Below are 24,202 nucleotides of genomic sequence, written 5' to 3'. Positions count from 1 at the left end.
GTCCAGCAAGAATGTTTGAGAGGCATCTAGATTGCTCCCAGCAGAAGCAAGGTAGAGGAGTGTGGTCATTGTACGGGTGGAGAACTGGCTGTGTTGCTGAGTGACTGCTTAGACTGCTCTGTGCCCTTTAGACTGTGGCCCGGGGTGGGAGTGGGGGTGGGGAGATGAAAGGACATGGAAATGAAAGCACTGCTACCACCAGCACCTCAAAGAAATGACATCTTCCTGCCATTGCTTCCTGCTCTGGAGAACAAGGCTTGTCACAGGAAAGCAGTGGTTCAGAGAAGCTCCTTAAATGTTAAGAGTCAGTGAGCCAGGTTACAGTTCTCACAAAATGATTTACCCTTGGGTGTAGCCTGAGCCTGATACAAGGATGAGGGCTCTGTAATATAAGGAGAAGCTAAGAAGAGTCCCTAACTGTGGTGACATTCACTAGTTTTAACTATAACATCCAGCTTTCCGGGGACTCGTGTTGCTGCGTCTGTGGAAAACGTGAGTGCTTCAGGCTTAGACCACCTTGGCTGCTTCAAAGGGTCACTGGCATAGGAAACATTCTGCAAAATGTCCTACCAGGAATCACATTGGCTTGGCTGCAGCTGTGCAAGCCCAGCCACATGTAAGGTAGTACTGAAGAGTATTGGTTGTCAGTAACTGCTGACTGCTGTCCCATGTGGCGAGCCCCATAACTCTAGCCTCCCAAGGAAGAACCTTCCAGATCTGGCCTGGCTCCCCACATCCAAGCTAGCTCTTCCTGGTCAGAAAGGTATGGAAAGTACTTATCTCTGTGGCTGAGACTTGCTTGAGCAACAACATCTACCAGAGCTAATATGACTTGCATTTCTGGCCTTGTTCTTTGGTTCTGACTCTTGGCTTGCCCTCTGAGACTGATTCCTCTTCCAGTCCTGGCTCACACTTTCCAGCTATTGACCTTCACTACATTGCTGCCTATAGCCCAGCCCCTTGAAGGTTTTCACCTAGCTCACACAGATTCACTGATTTTTTCTCTCCAAGTGATTCTAGCTCCCCGCTCCCTCTCCTCAAGTGAGAACAGCTATAGGGTATGGGTCTTCATATTCCTATGGGATACAGGTAGGCCAGTGTGTAAGGAGGCTTAATTTGGGCTTTCCTAATGAGGCGTAAAGTGCTACAGATTGACGGATAATTGCTCCTGAGGAGCTGGAATCCCACTTCAGCTGTGATTGGGTATTGGAAATCAACTGCTCAGTGCCAAGGTGTGGGGAGGGAGACCAGCTATATAAAAGCAATTTGATCTATTGCAGAAAGGGAGAATAAGATCCAATTCACCCTCTATGGGCCAAACAAGTTTGCTACTTGTCAACCATGTGTCTCCTGGAAAATTCATGCAATGCATTTCAGGTAAGTCGCTTCAGCATGTGGCAGATAGGACCCAAGGAGCTAATCCTGACTTAAGAGCCCTGCTGGATCACACCAAAGGCCCATCTCAACCAGCATCCTCTTCTCACAACAGCCAACCAGAAGCCTGGAAGGAGGGCCTGAGTACAATAGCATTCTCCCGCTTGGACTACTGCAATGGACTACTGCAATGCACTCTACGTGGGGCTACCTTTGAAGGTGACTCAAAAACTACAACTAATCCAGAATGCAGCAGCTAGACTGGTGACTAGGGGCGGCCGCCGAGACCATATAACACCGGTCTTGAAAGACCTACATTGGCTCCCAGTACGTTTCCGAGCACAATTCAAAGTGTTGGTGCTGATCTTTAAAGCCCTAAACAGCCTCGGTCCAGTATACCTGAAGGAGCGCCTCCACCACCATCATTCTGCCCGGACGCTGAGGTCCAGCGCCAAGGGCCTTCTGGCGGTTCCCTCATTGCAAGAAGCAAAGCTACAGGGAACCAGGCAGAGGGCCTTTTTGGTAGTGGCGCCCGCCCTGTGGAACGCCCTTCCAGCAGATGTCAAAGCGATAAACAACTACCTGACATTCAGAAGACATCTTAAGGCAGCCCTGTTCAGGGAAGTTTTTAACGTGTGATATTTTACTGTATTTTTTGTTTCTATGGAAGCCGCCCAGAGTGGCTGGGGAGGCCCAGCCAGATGCGCGGGGTATAAATAATAAATTATTATTATTATTATTATTATTACTCCTCACTTGTGATTCCCAGTGGCTGGTATTGAGAAGCATCATATCTCTGACAGTGGAAGCAGAATGTAGCCACTGATGAGTGTGCCTTATCTTCTTTTAAAGCTGCCCAGCTGGGCGGGCATCACTACGTCTTGTAGAATTCCACAGACTAACTATGAACTGTGGGAAGAAGTACCGTATTTTTTGCTCTATAAGACGCACCAGACCACAAGACACACCTAGTTTTTGGAGGAGGAAAACAAGAAAAAAAATATTCTGAATCTCAGAAGCCAGAACAGCAAGAGGGATCGCTGCACAGTGAAAACAGCAATCCCTCTTGCTGTTCTGGCTTCTGTGATAGCTGTGCAGCCTGCATTCGCTTCATAAGACGCATACACATTTCCCCTTACCTTTTAGGAGGAAAAAAGTGAGTCTTATAGAGCAAAAAATACGGTACTTTTCTTTCATCTATCTGGAATCTCTTCCCATTCACTTTCACTGGATGGACCCAGTATTACACGTGAGAGAGGGGGAAATCTCTTCTGCCTATTTACCTTCTCCACACGAAGCATAATTTTATACTCATCTATCCTTATATAGACACCCATTTACTTGGCTTTTTTCTTCATAAGCAAGCTGCTTTTCGGTGCTAATCTGCCACACGTTCACAGACATGTATTTCCTGTTCATTTCTTATCATGTTAACTGGGAAAACACACAGTGGACAAGCCACACATAATGCTATGTAAGGTATGAAAGAACTAATTCTTGAAGACCAGCTGGGCTTGGATCTGTCAAGAGTTGCAAAAAGCACTGTTGTGTTCTGACTGAATAGGAAAGAAAGTTTTGCCTGGATAGCTCAGCTGGCTAGAGCAGAGCTTTTCAAACTGTGTGTTGCAACATATTAGTATGTCGACTGCAGTGTGTAGGTGTGTCACGCGAATGCTCCCCACTCTCCTCCTGGGGCTGGAAAGGGGTTATTTTAACCTCCAGTTTGCTACTAAAACGTGACATTACTGTGTCACGAAATGATGCATGTCTAAAAAAGTGTGTCACCAACATGAAAAGTTTGGAAAGCTCTGGGCTACAGCGTGGTGCTGATAATGCCAAGGTTGCAAAAGACTGATCCCCATATGGGACAGCTGCCTATTCCTGCATTGCAGTCGGTTGGACTAGATGATCCTCAGGGACTCTTCCAACTCTACAATTCTGTGATTCTACGAAATGTTGCTAAACATAGTCACAATGGATTTCCTAGGATCCTTCTTTCCCATTCAAAACTCAGGTTGATGAAAGTAGAAAGAAATGCTAATTCAGAGACACTGGTAAAACTTCCACCAATTCTCAAATTTTCATTTGCTGTCACTATGAGAGAGATGTTAAACTGTATTTTGGAATCCTTATTATCCAATTAAATAGGACCTACTGCAATGGTGTTGGCTGTCTCAGAGTAACATGTAGATAAACAATGTAATAAAAACAAGAGCAATGTCATACTGATTGCCAGAGCTCGGAGGCACGGTCATGAACTTATATGATGCTATCATTTTGTCAAGCAGCAATGAAGAATGCAAAAGCCAAGGTGACCTTGCAGCCACCTTTTTTTTTTTTAAATCAAATGAGAAGCTAGTTAAGATGTCTGAGCCCTGGGCCAAGGTCTGGAAGAAGAAACCCAGGGAGGGGGTGGGTGGGCCTTTTACAGATATAAACTATATCCTATAAAATACACTGCATAGGGATGTTTCTCTCATCTTGCTTTTATTGTTTAGACTGATCTGTAAAATACTGAAAGCTTATCTCCCACATATGTAATGAACCAGTCAGCTGTACCTCTGCTTAAATTGTATATGTGGATGAGCCATGGATTTTTATGGCTGTTGCCTTGACAATCTGTGAAGTCTTAGCAGCCAGGTAAGAAAAATAACATTGAAAAGGGTGTCCACTAAAGAGACTGTTCAATACTACTTCAAGTACAGTGGTACCTTGGTTGTCGAGCGTCTCGGTTTTCAAATGCTCAAAACCCAGAAATAAATGCTTCTGTTTTCGAATGTGCCTCGGAAGTCGAATGGCTTCCGCTGAGTTTTTTTTCAATTTTCTCCATTGACTTTGCAGACCGCCCATTGTGTCTCGTTTTCAAACGTTTCAGAATTTGAACGGTCTTCCGGAATGGAATAGGTTCGACAACTGAGGTACTAGTGCACAAACTTGTCTTATTGGAAATAATGACAGAGGTGATGGGACTGTGGTAAAATCAAAAGGAAGGATGCAGAACTGGTATAATAGATTGATCTGGGCACATGCAAGATCCAGAGATTTGGGAACGCTCACTTTGCAGATGGGAAAAAAGTCCCCCCCCCCAATTGCATAATAAAAACTAAGAGCAACAGTCAGATTTACTACCTCTGAAAAGGGAGACTGTACTTATGGCTATCAGCATGGATCCTTCATTCATTACACCTACCTTATTTATCTAATTCTTTCTGAACACTTTATGTTAATGAATTCCACAGGTTAATTCTGAACTATGTGAAGCACTTCCTTTTGCTTGTTTTAAAGGTGATGTATGCAAAACGAATTCCTTGCGGCACTTTAAAAATTAACAGATTTATTGCAGCAAAAAAGGGCCCGCTTGATCAGAATTAGAAAGCATTAACTAGTTTCATCCTGGGTTGCAACTTTGCTTAGCCAAGCAAGCAGAAACCACAGTTCCCAGCTTTGGTAAAATGGCAGTTTACCTTATAGCAGGAGAGGAAGAAGAGTAGCAACACACCTGAGGGGAAGAGACAACAGCTCCAAAATGACTCAAACTCATAGTGCCAAACCATAGTTCAGTGTTACTGAATGCCTGAACCATCCTACAGTCTATTGGAGCTGGTAGGTAAATTGTTCTAGATTAGAAGGCGATCTGCAAGCAAGGGCAGTTCTCCACCGCCAGAAGAGAGAGCTCTGCCAGTGGCCACTTGGGACGTATCACTCTGTTCCAGCTAACACCTGGAAATGAATTATCAATTAATTGCGTTGATATTTTTATATTGGTCCCTTCCCATTATGTGTTTTTCTTACTGCGAAGCTGTTTCTGGGTTTGTATATGGAGATTTTATAGAATTTTATAGAATCACCCCCTACATTTCACTCTCATCCTGATAGCTTGCCTCTACCCCTACACACCCAAAAGAGGGCATCCTGCACGTACCAAACTGGAACGTGTCCAGAGGAGGGCAACCAAAATGGTCAAAGGCCTGGAAACAGGGAGCTGGGCATGTTTAGTCTGGAGAAGAGGAGGTTAAGGGGTGATATGATAGCCATGTTCAAATATATAAAAGGATGTCACATAGAGGAGGGAGAAAGGTTGTTTTCTGCTGCTCCAGAGAAGCGGACACGGAGCAATGGATCCAAACTACAAGAAAGAAGATTCTACCTAAACATTAGGAAGAACTTCCTGACAGTAAGAGCTGTTCGACAGTGGAATTTGCTGCCAAGGAGTGTGGTGGAGTCTCCTTCTTTGGAGGTCTTTAAGCAGAGGCTTGACAACCATATGTCAGGAGTGCTCTGATGGTGTTTCCTGCTTGGCAGGGGATTGGACTCGATGGCCCTTGTGGTCTCTTCCAACTCTATGATTCTATGATCTTATCAGGAGCTCCATTCTGCCAAGGTTGGAATCAGGCCTTTAGTGTTGTGGCATCTATCGCTTGGAACTCCCTCCTATTATATATTCAATAGGTGCCTTTTTCGGGCCTGCTAAAGACATCCCTCTTTCAACAAGGCTTCTAAATGGAGATCTTTAGTTATCTGTATTGGATTTGAATTTATTTTATTTTATGCATTTGCTTTTGTTAGTTTAAACTATCCCTACATATTTAGTTGTTTTAAACTGTGTTTGTGTAAGTTTTTATTACATTGCAAAAACATTGAGGATTCCTCATGGGAAGTGATTCATAAATGAAATGCAGAAATAAACAATGTATTGTTTGATGATGGTGATGATGGTGATGATGACAATGAACAATAATTTTCTCATTTATATGCTGCCTATCTGACTTGGTTGCCCCAGCCACTCTGGGCAGCTTCCATCAAAATAGTAAAATACAAAAAAACTCAAACATTAAAAAAAACTTCCCTGTACAGAGCTGCCTTCAGAAGTCTTCTAAAGGTTGTATAGTTACTTATCTCCTTGACATCTGATGGGAGGGTGTTCCACAGGGCGGGCGCCACTACCAAGAAGGCCTTCTGCCTGGTTCCCTGTAATCTCACTTCTCACGGTGAGGGAACTGCCAGAAGGCCAGTAGTCCCACACAGAGTGCATTGCAGTAGTCCAAGCGGGAGATAACCAAGGCATGTGCCACTCTGGCTAGACAGCATGAGGGCAGGTAAAGTTTCAGCCTGCGCACCAGATGGAGCTAGTAGACAGTCACCCTGGACACAGAATTAATCTGCACCTCCATGGACGTCTGTGAGTCCAAAATGGCTCCCAGGCTGCATACCTGGTCCTTCAGGGGCACAGTTACTCTATTCAGGACCAGGACGTTCCCCATAACTGTCCACTCCGTCCTCTCAGAAACAGTACTTCTGTCTTGTCAGGCAATCCATTGACTGCTATCCATATGCAGATGGTGACTCTGGGTTTTCTACATTAAAATTAAATATATGACTTCTATTGGAAAGGAGGGTCCATGTGACTGGCTCTGCCCACATGGCAGTGGCATTCAGGCACATAGCACAACCTCAAGATAGCCTCACAGGAAAAGGACTAGGAAGTAGTTTGTGCATAGAGGGCCTGCTCTCTCCACCCTATAAGTGACCTTATAAACTAGCAGATGGGCTGGAGACATTCCCCCTGCCTTCAGAATCTTATGCGCTGTTGGTTTCCCTCCCTTCCTCTTCTCTCTCTCTTGTATTTCTTTATTCTTCCAAAGAAAATAATTTTAGAGCTACCTGTTATCAAAGTAGAAAGTTGTAGTTCAAAAGGATTGTGAGCAAAAGCTGCTAATATGAAGCACAGCTTTCATTACCAGCAGATAGCAAGTAGAATTATGAATAGTAAAGAGGCCAGATGGAATAGCAAATCCTGTTTACCTTTCTGGTAATACACGAGCCAGAAGGTACATGATAAAAATCAAAAAGCAATATACTTAAAGCATATTAAAAGGAAATCCTTTTAATGCGGTGCAGTATTAACCTACGGAATCTGTTACCTTGGCCCATAGGTGATGCGGTAAAAAAACAAAAGAGTTTAAGGAAATAATTGGGGACTAAATTTTTTTTTTTTATGTTACATTTCAAACTTTTTTTGCTGTAGTAACAAACAATGCTTTAGATAGCAATGCAAAATTATGGACTTTAAGCGTTGTATCCCACTAAGTCATACTCAGAGTAGATCAAATAAAATCAATGGACCTAACTTAAGTCAACTGATTTCACTGAGTCTACGCTTGAGTATGACTTAGTCCAGGGGTGTGAAACCTGTCGTTCTCCAGATGTTCTGGGGCTCCAACTCCCATCAGTCCCAACCAACAGGGTCAGTGGTCAGTGAGGATGGGAGTTATGGTGCTACAACGTCTGGAGAGTCACAGGTTTCCTGTTCCATAGTCAGATATAGCCTAATGGCAGGAGTCACCTCACAAGCCCTGTCAGTAGAAGCCCTGCACAAGAAATTGCACTTGAGCCAACAGGCTTTCCATCTTCTCCTCTCCCATACGCCACCTCAAATTGGCTCGAGGGGGGGGGGCTCTGAAGAACCTCCAGAACAGGATGAGGAGGTACAGAGATGGAGGATTGTCCCATCTGTCATGCTACAATGGTTGCACCAGACAGAATGAACAGAAGAGAGCAACACTGAATTTCACCCAAAGTTTTTATCCTGGCTCAGTTTTTCAAACAAATAGGTTTCTGTAGGTGTTATCACAACCTTTGAAAAGAAAGAAGCTTTCCTGGTGTTACTACTAGTAGTAGTAGTAGTAATATAATACCACGCTTCATCTGAAGATCTCAGGGCGGTTCACAAGATAAAAATACAGGATAAAAGCCCAAAATAGATAGCCAAAACAAAAACTAAACAATACCACCACTACCCAAACACATTTAAAAGGCTGTAGAATATTAATCAGCCAAAGGCCTGGTTGAAGAACATTTTTGCCTAGTGCCTGGGGAGAGCATTACCCCAAGTGGAAAGCCATTGCAGAAAAGGCCTGTTCTTGTGTTGCCACCCTGCGAACGTCTTGAATAGGCACCAGAAGAAGGGCCTCAGATGATGATTGCAGAGTCCAGGTAAGTTTACATGGGGAAAGGTGGTTTAACAAAGGCTTATTTCAATGTCAGCTCTGCCCCCTCCTTTTCGCAAGTGTGGCTGGCTTAGCATTTGTGTCTGAACACAGGGCTGTTTTGCCTACACAAACCATGTTTGCTAACCAAATGGAAGTCATGTTTAGGATCCTTGGTTTGGACATAACACTACGCCAGTCACTCTGTGGACTGTCTTCTGGCTCACCAATGTGTTGGGTACCAGTATAGAGATCATGCACAGTATGGCTTAACAATCCACATTTCTGGCTTAGCATTACATCCAAACATGGCCAATGCATGCAGAGTACTTTGAACTACTAATAAAATGTGTTGTGCATCAGCAAAGCCAAGGTTAACTGAGGACTGTGATCAGTAACAGGAGACTAGAAAGCCTTGCTGCCCTTGTCTTTCTTTAAAAAGGCTGCAGATTTTCAAGGTCCCGGCTCAACAAGCTTTAGAAATAAAATGGCTTCTGGGAAAAGATTTGTCAATACACAGAAAGGATAAAAACTGTGGAAGCAGGAAAAGGATACATTTACAGCACTAATGCAAAGGATCTGCAGTTGCTAATCATTTTGTAATCTAAAACTGGAGAAAAGTATGGTGGTCATAAAAAATAGTTTCTTGGGATTAATGGTGAGATAACAGCCAGTGGCTGATTAGGTTCTTTTTATTAAAAAAAGACTTAGTTGAGTGGCAGCTGATAATACAGCTGGCTTTATGAAGTACGTCTCTAATGAGCACCTTCTTGTCCAAATTATGCTGTCAAATAAACCTCTTCCTTTCTACAAAACAGTTTAGTCAGACCAGCTCCCACAATAACGTTTTAAATAAATGGTTATGAAAATAAAAAAGTATACTACAAGTAACTATAGAGATTAAAAACTGGCATACAATGATAGGCAGGAAGTAAATACAAAAACCAGGGAAATTTAATTGGTTTTCATTTCACTGCCAATAGAAACTTAATTTAAAACGGAACAATGAATTTTAGCAAAGATTCTCCAGATTAAACATGTCCCCCTCTTTCCTTCGAACAGCTTGATTACTAACAACTTGGAACCCAAATGCTACAAAACCAGAGGTAGGTGTTCTGGTTTCCAAACTTTTTTTCGGAAGCTGAACGTGCTCTGTTTTGAGTCCCCCTGTGTTTCCTCTTGCACTGCTAATTTGCGTCCCCCCCCCCATTGTAATTCAAGCCCTCCGTTTCCGACTGCTGTGTTCTGAGGTGATATTTGGAGCTTATATTTGGTCTTTTTGTTTTTGCTATTTATTTTGCAGTTTTTGTTTTGAGGCTTTTTCAGTTAATTTGTTTTTGTGACTGTGGATCCCAGTTCAGCTACTGATTGATTGATTGATTGTGTGACTGCGGAAATGGATAAAAGCCCCCCATCCAAACAATGACTATCATCAGTGCAGGTAAGAATTTTTTTTTATTTTTAATCATCTACAATATTATTTTATTTATTTTATAGTACAGTACAGTACAGTACAGGGACACGGGTGGCGCTGTGGGTTAAAGCCTCAGCGCCTAGGACTTGCCGATCGAAAGGTCGGCGGTTCGAATCCCCGCGGCGGGGTGCGCTCCCGTCGTTCGGTCCCAGCGCCTGCCAACCTAGCAGTTCGAAAGCACCTCCGGGTGCAAGTAGATAAATAGGGACCGCTTACCAGCGGGAAGGTAAACGGCGTTCCGTGTGCTGCGCTGGCTCGCCAGATGCAGCTTTGTCACGCTGGCCACGTGACCCGGAAGTGTCTGCGGACAGCGCTGGCTCCCGGCCTATAGAGTGAGATGAGCGCACAACCCTAGAGTCTGGCAAGACTGGCCCGTACGGGCAGGGGTACCTTTACCTTTACCTTTTACATTGATTATTGCTTTAATTTTATGGATCAATGGTCATGTTGGATAGTAAAATTCATGTTAAATTGCTGTTTTAGGGGTTGTTTTTAAAAGTCTGGAACGGATTAATCCGTTTTGCATTACTTTCTATGGGAAAGCACGCCTTGGTTTTGGAACGCTTTGGTTTTGGAACAGACTTCCGGAACGGATTAAGTTTGAGAACCAAGGTACCACTGTATTGCAATTTGAGAAAGGTTAATTCTTAACCCTAAAGTTTTTGTGAACAGTCATAACACAATATGCATGCAGGGGTAAAGATGATCAAAGTCCAGCTGAGAATTTCCAAGTTTGAATACATTTGAGCATAAAACAGTCACAAATTACAGGCTGAATTACACTGAACCATGGTTTGGCACTACAGGAGAAAGGCTGGAGGAATGTCAGGCTCATGTACCACTTACTCTCTCACATACTGTTGTCCAGGACTTTGAACTTTGTTTAGCAATAAGCTTTCTTTCCCATTCAGGAATAAAAAATAATAGCAATGCCATGCTGGATCAAAGCAATGGTCCACCTGGCTCAGCATTCAAATGTTGTATTTCCATCCTCTGTATCCACTAGTCAGATTTGCCACCTCTGAAAAGAGAGGCTGTACTTATGGCTGTGTAAAGGTTTCGTGTGTTTGTATACGGGGAAAGGAATTGCGACAAGCACTCGTGAACAGGATCTATATTTCTGCCTAATAAAAAGACATTTACAAAACAAAATGATGGTTTTGCCTCACTGCATGGCATTCTGGGGAACCGGGGAAAGACTAGAGGTGCAATTACATGTAAAGGTTGCTACACTGACTCCCTCTTGAATCCTTGCAGATGCAGTAGCTGATGCTATGCTATTTGTAGACCACACAAAAACAAGATTGCTGTGTTTAGTACTACAGTGGTGCCTCGCAAGACGAAATTAATTCGTTCTGCAAGTTTCTTTGTCTTGCGAATTTTTCGTCTTGCGAAGCACGGTTTCCCAAAAACCTCAAAAAAGGCTACCAGACCGCGTGCTATGAGTTGCTCTTGCAAGACGTTTTCGTCTTGCGCAGCAAGCCCATTGGGAAATTCGTCTTGCGAAGCAACTCAAAAAACGAAAAACTCTTTCGTCTTGCGCGTTTTTCGTCTTGCGAGGCATTCGTCTTGCGAGCTACTAATCAAGAATAAATCATAGCTATGCAAGACCTTTAAGTAGCCAAATACTGACCAACTAAACAAAGAAATTCAGTGCATGAAAAAAGAATGCTCCAATTGTCCCAATAATAAAAATGGGGTGGGGGGGGGGCAAGATATCTGCCAATCTACTAAAAGGGGTCACCTGAACAGTCTTATGGAGATTCCTTATGGGTGATCAATACTTACATCCTGAATTGGAAAGCATGGAGCTGGACATAAAGCTGGTGTTATTTCGCCAGTTGGAAGACGTACTCTGTATAGCAGAAATGTCAGCAACTGTTTTCTTATCCTGCGAAAGGGGATGAAATTCCTGCTATGAAAGAGCTGATTTTGATGTATTTCCTTTTTATCTTTAAGATTAAAAGCAGCATAGAGCCAGGGTTATATAATGTGGCAGAATTCTTTTAAACTGATAAAATCTGGTTTCACTGTTCAGAATGTAAATCTAGTAGTTAGCATTAAATCTGATTTCCTCCCAGATTCTGCGTCACTGTCAACACTTAGAATTCTGGGAGAGGTCACCCTCTGTACGTGCGACTGTGAGTTCTGCGCATTCTTGCTGCAACCTGTGGAATAAATGGGAATCTCATTCTTGTCGTCCCATTCCCCCCACCCCCCGATTTTAAACGTGCAAAGCAGCACATGGTGATGAATGGGGCAGCCCTAGAAAGCACAGAGACACACATACAATGATGGGTGTTTTTTTAACAGTAACATAAAGAATACAAAAGTAGACCCTTTCAGTTCATTTCTGGCCTTAGGGCAGATAAGGTGATCAAGAGAAGTTAGCAATGAAAAGCTATTTTCTGCCCTATTTCAAGTAAGTGAGTGAAATAAACATATACATCTGAATCATTTTGTCCTATTGGCAAACAAATGAGAGAAAAGTAAACCATCAAGCAGAGTGGATGGTCCTGTGGCATTCCAGATCCTACTTACATCATCCCTGACCATTGGCCATGCTAGCTGGGGTTGATAAATATTGGGAGCCCAACATTATCCAGAGTACCAAAGGTTCCCAAACCAGGTTTAGTTCCTCTTGTGCTCATGAAAGTCTAAACAAAAATGAAACTCTGTTCTGTACTCAGCACTGAACTGGGTTCTTAATATCCAGTATAGATCAAGTCATAATGGTTAGTCTAAACAGGGAGAAGGAATAGATGATTAGTGATGATGGTACCATATCTGATTGGTCAAGCCCCTTCAAACTTGGCACTACTTGTACTGAGGCTTTTAATCACCTTCACCATTTGCAGCTAGAGATTGTGAAGTTTCTAAGTGTCCACAATCTCTGGCTGAAAAAGGGAAGCAGCCTGCACGCCCCAGAATCTGGGTTGGTAGCGCTATCAGACCTGTGATCTCAGGGAGCACAAGGCCATAAGAGTCTGACCATGCCTGCATTTTGCAGTCTGAGATCTTAGGTGTTGCCAACACCCATGACCTCAGACTGCAAGGCAGCTCTACAGAACCACCACTGGGGTCTTCTGGACTGTGCTTGTCTATTGCAGCCTGAGATTATGGCTGCTGCCAGCACTGTCTGCACCCATGTTCTGAGACTGCCCAGGGGCTCCTTGCTCCTGAAATGTTCAGGTCTGCTTGCATTTTTACACATAGCTCCTAGGTAGCCCAAATTGTCACAACTCATGATTTTGAGTTGCTACTGGCACATCCTAAGATGGAAAACAACACTTGAAAACTCATTTCTCAACTCTTCAGCTTGTACAGCAACCAACTGATTTTTAGTAGAGTTTGAGCTTTTTTCTTTTTTTTTAGGAAGACCCCAAAATTGTTGAGCTTTTCTTTTTAAGGAAACAACTGAAATTCTTGAGCTTTTTTCAGACAAAACCCAAAAACGTGATTTTGACTTGCCTAAGATCCAAGAAGCGCCCCCCCCCCATGTCAATATTGCCTTTGAAATCCCAGTAATGTCTGGGAATATCCGGACGTATGGCAGCCCTATTTTCAGGCTCAGTTCACCCATCTCTAAGTATGATGGGGTGGAGGGAGAGGCTGGAGTGTCTGCCCTGCAAGTAAGGGCTTTTTAGTTTACAACATCACAGAGATTTAAAGAACTAATAATACAGCATGGAGGACATATTCTTTCTCATAAGGCAGTAGGTTTATGACTTTCAGAAGCAGAAAGGTAGCCGTGTTGGTCTGCCATAGTCAAAACAAAAAATTTTTTTCCTTCCAGTAGCACCTTAAAGACCAACTAAGTTAGTTCTTGGTATGAGCTTTCGTGTGCATGCACACTTCTTCAGATACACTAACTTAGTTGGTCTTTAAGGTGCTACTGGAAGGAAAAAAATTTTTTGCTTTGACTTTCAGAAGAATATCCTTCACAAGAGTTTATTTGTGCTGCATGACATATTATTTCCTTTTTTTACGCTTAGACAAACTTGTGGAGGGAGCTCCATACTCAGGCTAAATCAGGTTATAGAATGCCTGGGACCCACAAACGAGGGACGACAATCTCCTTTTTTACCCAATTTTAGAGTTTTCCTTGGTGAGTGATGGAGACAGAGTGCTGGTGTTTAGGAGACTACTTTGACCTAGCAAGCCGTATTGTATGTATTTATATTCTTCAAGTGAATAGAATTGGCACTTTGCTGTAAGTGATTATGGGCTATCAAGAGCTCTAGTCATTAGTGTGTATTTCTCTAGTAGCTTCACATACAAAGGAAGTCTTAAAGAAAGTGGTGGTAAACTTACTCTGAAATCTTCAAGTCTGCGCTTTGAATCTTCCAGATGCTGATGTAAGGAGCCCATAATTTCCTTGTATTTACTATATCGGTCTTCAATATTGTCTGTCTGATTGTAAGAATCCTGAAATAAAAGAGAACTTTTTAATATGGGCAAAATATGGTTCTCTGTTATTTAAAAAGACAAAATGACCAGCGCAGCCCATGGCCAAGGATGATGGGAGATATAGTCCAACTATATCTGGCACACACCATGCTGGCTACCCCAGCTCTAATGGAGGACCTGTGGCTTCAGTAGGATTTGTAAGAGATGGCCCTCTGGCCTTGAAACTTCTGTATGCTGCATAGCAGCAAGCACAACACTGCTACTATTTAAAAGGACAATTGCTTCTTATCTTGAACTTTCGCTCTCTGGTTCTGCAATGGGGCAGTCTTCAGTTCTGGGGTCACAGGCAATGCCCTGTCAAAATGCAAGGGGGTGAGGTGTACAGGCTAGATTGCTGACCCATAGGAACGTTCTCTGGGCAAAAATGAGAGTTGGCAGTGAGTATCTATGGACCAGTGCTCTGGCCTCCCAGAGGTGGTTGTGTTTAATCAACCCAACACTGGAATCACCAGAGAATGTTAAACAGAGAAAGCCGTTCTGCTCTGATTTGGTGTCAGTTTCATAGAATACTCTTATTCCCTGCTTGTTTTGCCAACATTTGGGCAATGTAATACATGAAAGACCTTTGATTCTACTTTCTAAGGCAGATGTGGGGAACCTCTGACAACTCCAAAAGTTGCAGAGTATCAATCCCAGCAAGCACGGCCAATGGTCAGAGATGATGGGAGTTGAATTTCAGTGACATCTGCAAGGCCAACGGTTTCCCACACCTGTACTAAGGGGATGGACGAAATCACCTTGCATTTCTTTGAAATGTTTCGGTCTTCAGCAGAGCAATTAAGCACCTGTTTGAAATGACATTTTAAAAAATCAATCTGTACTTAGCGAACTAATTTGTTCTAGTGGTACTTCTGAATTGCTTAAGTACACTGATTGTTTAGAGCCTTGTGACCTATGTCATGTGTGAAACACGGTGCTAATTAACAAAAGCAAACAATGAAATAGTGGTGCCCTGGTATTTTGCATGCTAAGTATCTGGCATGAATTTTGTCCCCACCATGGAATGGCGTATTTACCCAATGTAATGAACAAAGCTTGATATTCAAACACCTTTCCTATTGATTTTGCAGTTTTTGCAGGCTTTTCAATAGGTAACGCCAGCTGTGAAACCACAAGCATCCAGTGTTTCATCATTTGGGAAGCAGTGCTTGGAGACTGAATGCCATCATTTCCAAACAAAATCTACCTCTTTTCAAATATTAACACAACTAAGAGCTGGTGCCACACTAATTAAAAAAAATATATCGGCTTATTGAAACACTGTGAACAGATCAAAAACTCTGGCAAAGAGAAGACATAATCCTCAGCTATTTAATTTGAGTAAACTTTAAATTGCTGTACCGTTATCAGGTAGTTCTGTATTATGAACTGGGATTCAAGCCAGGGCAGAGTACTGTACTTGAAAAGGATTTCTTTGATTTGGATAAAGTGATGGGGCAGAAAGGGAATTCATTTACAGCAGGGGTGGAGAACCCCATGGATTGCATGCAGTTTGGCCCCATGGATGTTGTTGGGACTCCCTAGTAAATATGACCAATAATCAGGAATGATGAGAGTTGTGGTCAAACATCTGCAGGGCCACAGGTTAACCTCGCCTGGTTCACAGAGTAAGCCATTCAGGTTTACCTACACTTCAAAATCTAATGAAATCTCAATAAAATAAAGGGTTAAAAAGCAATACTATTTATTGATGCATTTCAACCATTCATATACTGCTTAAGAGCACGGTTTCTAAGCGGTGTACAATGAAGTTACAACACAGATAAAATCCGTTAATGTTAACCATACAAGGAGAGAAACTAATTTCAAATGCCCAAATGCCTGTTGAAATAAAGACGTCTTCGCCAAGCTGGGAAGCTTCCACAGAATTGGGCCCACAATACCACACGCACAGCTCCTGGTGGTTATGACCTGGGCATCTGAGCCACGGAGGGCCACTAAAAGTGACACCTCCCCAAGTATTTCATTAATCAAGCAGGCGCATAAGGATGCAGTCCTTAAGGTATCCTGGAGTTGTTAAGTTGTAACTTATGTAAAAGAACCTTGACTTGGCCTGGCACTATATGGAAAACCAATACAATGCAAGTTTTTAAGCACAGGAGTTATGAGCAGGCAGTAGTCTATTCCCATCAACCATCTAAGCTACAGCATTTTACACCAGCTGGAGCTTTCAGACCAGGATCAGGGTAACTCCACATACAGTCTGTTGTCAAAGCAGACTTTACACTTTATGCCTCCAGCGCAATATATTTCCCACTGCAGGGGAATGCCGAACAGTTTCTAACAAAAAAGAGATGGTAAAATTTTCTCACTCCAAAATCTCTGAAATCTTCTAAAAGATTCAGTTTCTCAGGAACAGACTCCAGATGATCCAAAGCCACTCGAGTACTCTGAAGAACAGAAGATAAGATATATCCATATAACTTGGTCGTATTTATTTACTACACTTATAATTATTCAAAAGCACCCTATCCAGGAAGTACCTATATGAATAAACCAGCATTGAAATTCATAGGTCGCTGGATGTTGTCAACAGTCCAGGAAGCAGATGGGGAGCGATCACACAAAGTATGCATGTAAATAAGGTAGGAGAGAGCTGAAAGAAGGAAGAACTATTGGAAGCGGATCCTTAGCATTGAAGGGCACCTTGCTTTGGAAATTTTTGGGTAGTCGCTATGCATGTGCTTCATTGTTAGCTATTCCACTCGTGGAAATAGTGTTCTTACAGTAACTGTGAATCACTTACCCCAAGAAGAAGAAGAAGAAGAAGAGTTTGGATTTGATATCCCGCTTTATCACTACCCGAAGGAGTCTCAAAGCGGCTAACATTCTCCTTTCCCTTCCTCCCCCACAACAAACACTCTGTGAGGTGAGTGGGGCTGAGAGACTTCAGAGAAGTGTGACTAGCCCAAGGTCACCCAGCAGCTGCATGTGGAGGAGTACCAAGTACCACCAGCACACAGCCAAATCAGACTGCTCATCTTGTGGTTCCCCAAGCAACTCTTTTGTTCCCTAGGCTGCTGCTGCTGCTGCTTTTTAGCCCTGTTTTCCTCCTCCTCCTCCTTTGCCCCCAGTCTTTCCCCTCTTTGATCTACAATTGGCTCTGGCCAACCTCAGGATTTTATTTGTGAATGTCTTTGATACCAGACAGATCAAATGCAGAGAGAATGCATCATCGACGTGGGTCGCAACAGCCATAGGATTATATACTGTGCAGCGCTTAAGAGATTCTTTTTTTAAAAAGTAATTGGTTTATAAATAATTTTAAATATAAATAAATAAATAAATGGCAGTGGGGACATGGAGGACAGGAAGGGAAATGGCATCAAAACAATGTGAACATGTTAGCAGCCAGTGTCAAAAACAGATGGAGGGACTGCCATTGGACACTCATGAAAAGATGCAAGAATTTGAGATCCCATGCATGTTTTGAACAATTATCTATCATCCCACCTTTTTTCAGCATATATAAGGTGCCAGACAGAAAATCAAAATATCACGATACAATTTTAAAAATACTGATAGCAGATATCTCATTTCTAGATTAACATACAAGGAAGATGCTTTGCAGAATTCCGTGTTCCCCTACTTCATTCAGCAACTGATTGATGAATTGTTGCTGGATTGTTGAAAACTAAAACTTTCCCTAGATACACTAATTCCAGTGGTTAGGTTGTGGAACGATGGGTTTGCAGTTCAGGTAAAATATTGTTCTGTCTCAGCAGTATGCATCAAGTACTGCAGCATAGTTCTCTACCTGCCATACAAAAACACCTTATTAAAAGCTCAGGCCCTTGTGACTTCAAACCAAGGTGCTGTGAGACTCCAAATTGCTCAAACTAAGATAGTTGTGACTTAAATAGTTTTTTGCTCATAATAATTAAAACAAAATGTTGCAGTGAGTATGCTGTGAAAGGCAAATCCACGTAACTAACATTACCTAACAAATGTCCATCATTTGCAATTTTATAGTATTTAAAATCCCCAACCTAAGAAACAGAAATGCATATATCACCAGCAAACCAATATTTGATATTTATTTCTCATTAACGGCAGCCTTTTTTTGTAGAAATATTTACAACCATTCCAAAACACAGTGAGCTATTCACAACGGTATGATATATATGTTTAAGTCTGGAACATACTTAAATATTGGGTTATGTCTTTACATGTTTTTGGCTCTGGAGGCTCATTGCATCTTTTGAAATGTTGACATTTCCATGGTATCTCTGAAGTCACCATGCTGGAAAGTTTTGTTTCTCAATCAGTAATTTTTGCATTTAACTTTCAGTTTGTTGATTTCCTTCCTGTATATTGGTGTCAGTGGGTATCAGTTCTGTTGCAAAGCTTTTTCCACATTCACCAACACACACACACACACACACACACACACACCTTTTCTTTCAAAACCCAAAGACATTGCCTTTGCTTTGAGTGCTTTTCCTCATTTCTGCTGTGGGGCAGATTCTGTTGTATGACACCTCTGCCTCTTTGTTTTTTCCTTTCTTCTCCCTTACTACCCCATCAGATTTCCCTTGCTGCAAGTGCCTGGAAACAAAAGCCTTCTGATCTGTGCAGCTGCCGAAAACAAAGTTTTTCAGTTTGCTTTTCTCTGACTCCCTCCATTTCTCAGCTGGGATATCAGTTTGTGCTCTTCTCTAGCCAATTAGAGTTTGCATTGGCTTTTCTCATAAACGCCCAGCCCTCCACCATGTAGGGTAACTTGTTAATCCTTTGAATCTAAGTCATCCTTGGGGCAACTCTGGGACTTGGATGCAGGGATGTGGCATTATACATCTGGTTTGCTGAGATGGATCTGAACACTTGCAGTCCACTCCCCACCTCAAAAAAGCTCTATGAAAAAGGAATGTCTGCTCCTTGCCACTTCCTAAGCCACATTAAAAAATTACTGTATTTTTTGCTCTATAAGACTCACTTTTTCCCTCCTTAAAAGTAAGGGGAAATGTGTGTGCGTCTTATGGAGCGAATGCAGGCTGCACAGCTATCCCAGAAGCCAGAACAACAAGAGGCCAGAACAGCAAGAGGCCAGAACAGCACCGCGCAGCGACCCCTCTTGCTGTTCTGGCTTCTGAGATTCAGAATATTTGTGGTCTGGTGCATCTTATAGAGCGAAAAATACGGTAAGTCACAGGACGGAACACGCACAGAACATGATGCATAGAAACAAGTTCCAACAAGAAGAGGGGTGCAAAAGCATTGACCTAAAAAACAAACCAGATAATCCAAAATAAAAGCAGTGCAAACAGCTGATAAGTTCTTCCAGGTAGGACCCGGGAACATAGGAAGCTGCCTTGTACAGAGTCAGACCATTTGTCCATCTAGCTCACTACTGTCTACACTGGCTGGCAGTGGCTTTCCAGGGTTTCAGGCAGGAGTCTCTCCCAGTCCAACCTGGGGATGCTGCAGACCTTCTGCATACAAGGCAGAGATGCTCTGTGTCGCGATCACACAGGGTCCCCGGACGTTTGATGGTCTAGTGACCCTGTGCCACCACTGTAATTGCTTTCTTTGCTGCCAACAACCCGTTTCTCAAGGGTACACACGGAGTCCAGTCAGTTGTTAACATTAACAAATAATCAAGTTTATTTTATAGGCATGAACAAGCTTATGGTTTCAGTTCTCTTGTCAGTTCCTTAATCTTAGTTCCTTAACTGTCCTATTCGTTCCTAACTTCAAACTGATTATCCCAACTAACTATCTGACTCCACCTAACAGTTCCTCTCACAACACAACTCGACCAACTCACAGACTTAACCTCCCTCTTCCTTCTCCAACTCCCAACCCTCAACTGACTTCCACACAACTCTACCTCTCACTCTAACTCCTCCCCTCTGTTTCCACTGGCCAATCACTTCACACTCATTTAACCCGTTCCTTATGACCCACCTAGGAGGCAAACACCATACTCTGGCACAGAGCTACAGCTCTGACGTGCACCCTATCACTTTCAAAACAGCTTTACCCAGGCTTCCTCAACCTCAGCCCTCCAGGTGTTTTGAGACTGCAATTCTCATCATCCCTGACCACTGGTCCTGCTAAATAGGGATCATGGGAGTTGTAGGCCAAAAACATCTGGAGGGCCGAGGCTGAGGAAGCCTGGCTTTACCTGTTATCAGTGTAAAGTAGCCTACCACCAAACCAAGTAAAACAGAACTATGAAAAGGGCAAGCACAGAAATCGTTGTTGACAAAAATAATGAGTGACATTCAATTACATTTTATATTATATTTTTTATTTTACTCATAAATATATTATTGTTGTTGTTATTGTTATTATTGTTATTAGACTATGTTAGGTCCATTAACTGCAATAGGTCTACTCTGTGCAAAACCTGTTTAAATACCACCCAATCTTTTCAAGCAAAAATGAACCAGCTGTAATAAGTAGTTGTTGTCTACATAAAAAGACAGAAGTATCACACTTTGATCTGATCAATATACTTAGAGATTTACAGTACTACTATAAATCTCTAGGTCTATCAAAAGCATATTCAAATTTTTAAAAAATATGGCCACAACTTGTAATATACAAGTTGAATATCTTGCAATGATCAATTAAGAGCTCTCTCCTAAGGCCCCTTCCTTAACTTTTCTTTCCAAAGCTAAAAAAAACTGCTCGGAGGTGTCTGTCCATGTCTCTCCCTCATTAAATTGCCCACCACTGTGCCTCTCCCACAAAGAAGCTGCACTCATTCATATTGCATGCTTCATTTATAGTGGCCTTATGTTCATCAAAGCCTTGATTTTCCACTCCATTAATTTATGATGAGTTGCATGGTTTGCTACTTCTTCCCAGAGCCATTTGTAGCCCTGGTCTTCGTAAGGGCTCGAAAAGGTTGAGGGGTATCTGAAAAGAGACAGCAGATTCTCAGCAAGCTTCTCACTGCAGCTTTAAGTGATGGGAAAGTTAACTGTGTGAAACAGAACAACCAACCCAAATGCTCAGCAGTCATCTTGGAGGGGACAATATGCTTCAGGGACATTCTGCCACGTGAAAGAAACTCAGGAGCTACCAACTTTGAACAGAATCACTCCCCCTTAAATGTTGTTCCTTTCCCCTTAGTCAGAGACACATTAAGGGTTTACATTATGAAAGTTGGCAAGTAACCGAATCCATCAAAACGTCAGGTTCTGGTTAAGATTTTCTGCTCCCAAAGAGGCTGCTTAAGCAAACTTAGCTATTGAGGTGGGAACCTGTGTTTGTGTTGCAGCCAATGGGGAAATTCAGACCTGACACTTGAACTGCCCTGCACAGTCCACAATTCCTGGGTTTTCAAAACTTTTTAAAGCATTATATATACAATTGGGAACTTTCGTGGCAGGAGGATTTAAGCCGGCTGAAAAGCGAGAACAGTGATCTTTGCTATGCGATCCCAGCAGCTGAAATGTAGTGTGCAGCCTCGCATTAACTATGACAGCGCCAGCCACAGCACTGGCATGTCTTTCTCTACGGACAAAAGCATGCATGTGAGTTCAAACTTTAGCTTAGCAGGTAGCTGGAAGACAGCATGGTAATTCTGAAGGAGGCTGCAGGAATAGAATTCCTTCTCGTTATGAAGGACACAAATACAACCGTGTCCGGAAACAAATCTGCAAAAAGGTGAGTTTTGCTTGCCGTGAAGAAGAAAAGAAGGACCAAAGGGCAAAAGTGCACGTTAAAAGAAGGAAAAAGTCATGTTTTTAGCTGACCCGGGGAAGTGGTGCAACAATAATTTAGTGGCACACACAGCAACCTCCTTAATATGGATTAAGTGCCATATTTGTATCATTAATGACAGCACTCTTCTCTATTAAAAGAGATAGGTTTAGCCATGCAGAACAAAGTGCTAAAAAGGATGGGGGGAACACCTGACACAGAGGGCAATTAAGTACCGCTAATTATTTCCCAGAAACTGCAAAGGATGTGCCATAATGCATACAACTAATCCTGAAGAGAGCAATCATGTCTGTCTGCTCATTATTTAACAGGGAACAAAGGGCACTGATACAGCACACTGATGAAGCTGATAAGTGGCAACGGTTCCAGTTGTACCAATAGAAGCAGCATTGGTGGTAATTTAGTTAAAAGCACCCTGCTCCATCATGGCAGTGAATGCTATTAATCTTCCCTTGTTTTCTTAAAATAAAAGATTATTTACTTTCTAAGAGGTGTTCTATGTTCTCGGAGAGAATGATAAAACAAATTACTCATTTTCCATGACTTCATATAAACACTTTGATGTTTAAAGAGCATGTGAACAGTTAATCCTCCTTATATTGATGCATTTGCAGTGATAGGCAGCTCTGGGCTGTTGTCCCCCAGGGACAGGTCTAAATCAAAGTCAGAAGCTGCATTTTATTTTTAGTCTTGAAACCACAGTGATATTTGATATTTGATAAACACAAATATAAAACAAGCTAGGCTTGTCTATGTTGTTCATAAGGCTCGGTTTTATATTTAATGCATAGTAAGTGTGCAGACAACAAACAAGAGCCTCCAATCTCCTGAGCTGGTTAAATACAAGTGATCATCTGTAGGCTGTGAGTATTTTTAAAAAGTAGAGAAGGTTTGGAGGCCAACTAAGAAATCCCCAGGGTATAATCCATAAGAAGTGTGCCCATAATTTAAAGCAACAGTAATGCACTGGAACAGGCAGTTACTTACAGCTTGAATAAGATGTAATGTTAAAGGTGACCCAAAAAGGTTTTGTGTGTTTTTTTGAAGCAACTGCTCGATTATACATCAAGAACTGTGTGATATATGTAAAACGTCTACACTCAGGCCCAAATGAATTCATTAAAAGTTCCTGCCAGAATCTACTAAATATACTGGGCCTCAGGGAGAGAAAGTAGCCTGCTTCACAAATTTATTTTCATAGCCAAATGCTAGAGATGGAAGAGTAGTCTAATTATATAAATTACATTTCTACCTCACCTTTCCCCCATGATGGAATTCAAGGTGTCATACACAGGGTTCCCCTGGATTCTTCCATCCAAGTACAGACTGGGACCCAGTCCTTGTTAGATGCAGAAGATCCATCTAATCAGTATTCCAAGAGTTGCCAAACAGACGCCCCTGGGAAATGTGCAAGTTGGGCTGGGCAGGGGAAAGTTTTCAGGGCACCACACCTCCACCAGCCTCAGGATATATATTTGCACAGTCCGTACTAGTACCTCTTGTTCTGGGAAGCGTCAGAGAAGTAAGGGAGGAGGGCCAAGGGACATGCAGGGCAGACAGAATGTAGTATCCCCCTCTCTCAAGCTACCCATCAACCCCCAGAAGCAGCTTAGGCTGTGGAAGGTTTGGATGGGCAAAGTACAGTGGTACCTTGGTTCCCAAACTTAATCTGTTTCAGAAGTCCATTCCAAAACCAAAGCATTCCAAAACCAAGGCACGCTTTCTCATAGAAAGTAATACAAAACAGATTAATCTGTTCCAGACTTTTAAAAACAACCCCTAAAACACCAATTCAATATGAATTGTACTATCTAACGAGACCATTGATACATAAAATGAAAGCAATAGACAATGTACTGTGGTCACACAATCAATCAATCAGTCAATCAATCAATCAATCAATAGTTGAACTGGGTTCCACACAGTCACAAAAACAACAAGAAAGAGCCACAAAAACAAAAATGCAAAATAAATAGCAAAAACAGACGGAAGTGTGACACTTAAATCGGAAGCATAACACTCAAAACGGAGCACATTCGGCTTCTGAAAAAAGTTCCCAAACCAGAACACTTACTTCTGGGTTTGCAGTGTTTGGGTTCCAAGTTGTTTGAGTAGCAAGGCATTTGAGAACCAAGGTACCACTGTATAGGTTCATGAGACAGAAGTTTTAAGTGCAGATAACAGCCTACTCCTCAAATCAAAACACTTTTCTTGCAGCACC

General features: G+C 42.3%; 1 protein-coding gene across 5 annotated transcripts in view; it reads right to left on the bottom strand.

Moving 5' to 3' along the window:
* Positions 1-24,202, bottom strand: part of CEP128 (centrosomal protein 128) — a 186,678-nt gene that overhangs the window by 1,943 nt on the left and 160,533 nt on the right. For 2 of the 5 annotated variants that reach the window (XM_053377872.1, XM_053377836.1), the window contains 3 exons: positions 16,617-16,694; positions 14,149-14,262; positions 11,623-11,725 (listed from right to left, as the gene is read on the bottom strand). In XM_053377872.1, the coding sequence (XP_053233847.1) occupies positions 11,623-11,725; positions 14,149-14,262; positions 16,617-16,694 (295 nt within the window). Of the gene's footprint in view, positions 1-10,265; positions 10,856-11,622; positions 11,726-14,148; positions 14,263-16,616; positions 16,695-24,202 lie in introns of those variants that run through there. The other 3 variants (XM_053377853.1, XM_053377864.1, XM_053377845.1) reach the window with 3 other exon arrangements.

The sequence above is a fragment of the Podarcis raffonei genome, chromosome 1 (assembly GCF_027172205.1).
Source record: "Podarcis raffonei isolate rPodRaf1 chromosome 1, rPodRaf1.pri, whole genome shotgun sequence".
Taxonomy (NCBI): Eukaryota; Metazoa; Chordata; class Lepidosauria; order Squamata; family Lacertidae; genus Podarcis; species Podarcis raffonei.
Note: the sequence above shows the minus strand (reverse complement) of the source record. Positions and strands in the feature narration are given on the sequence as shown.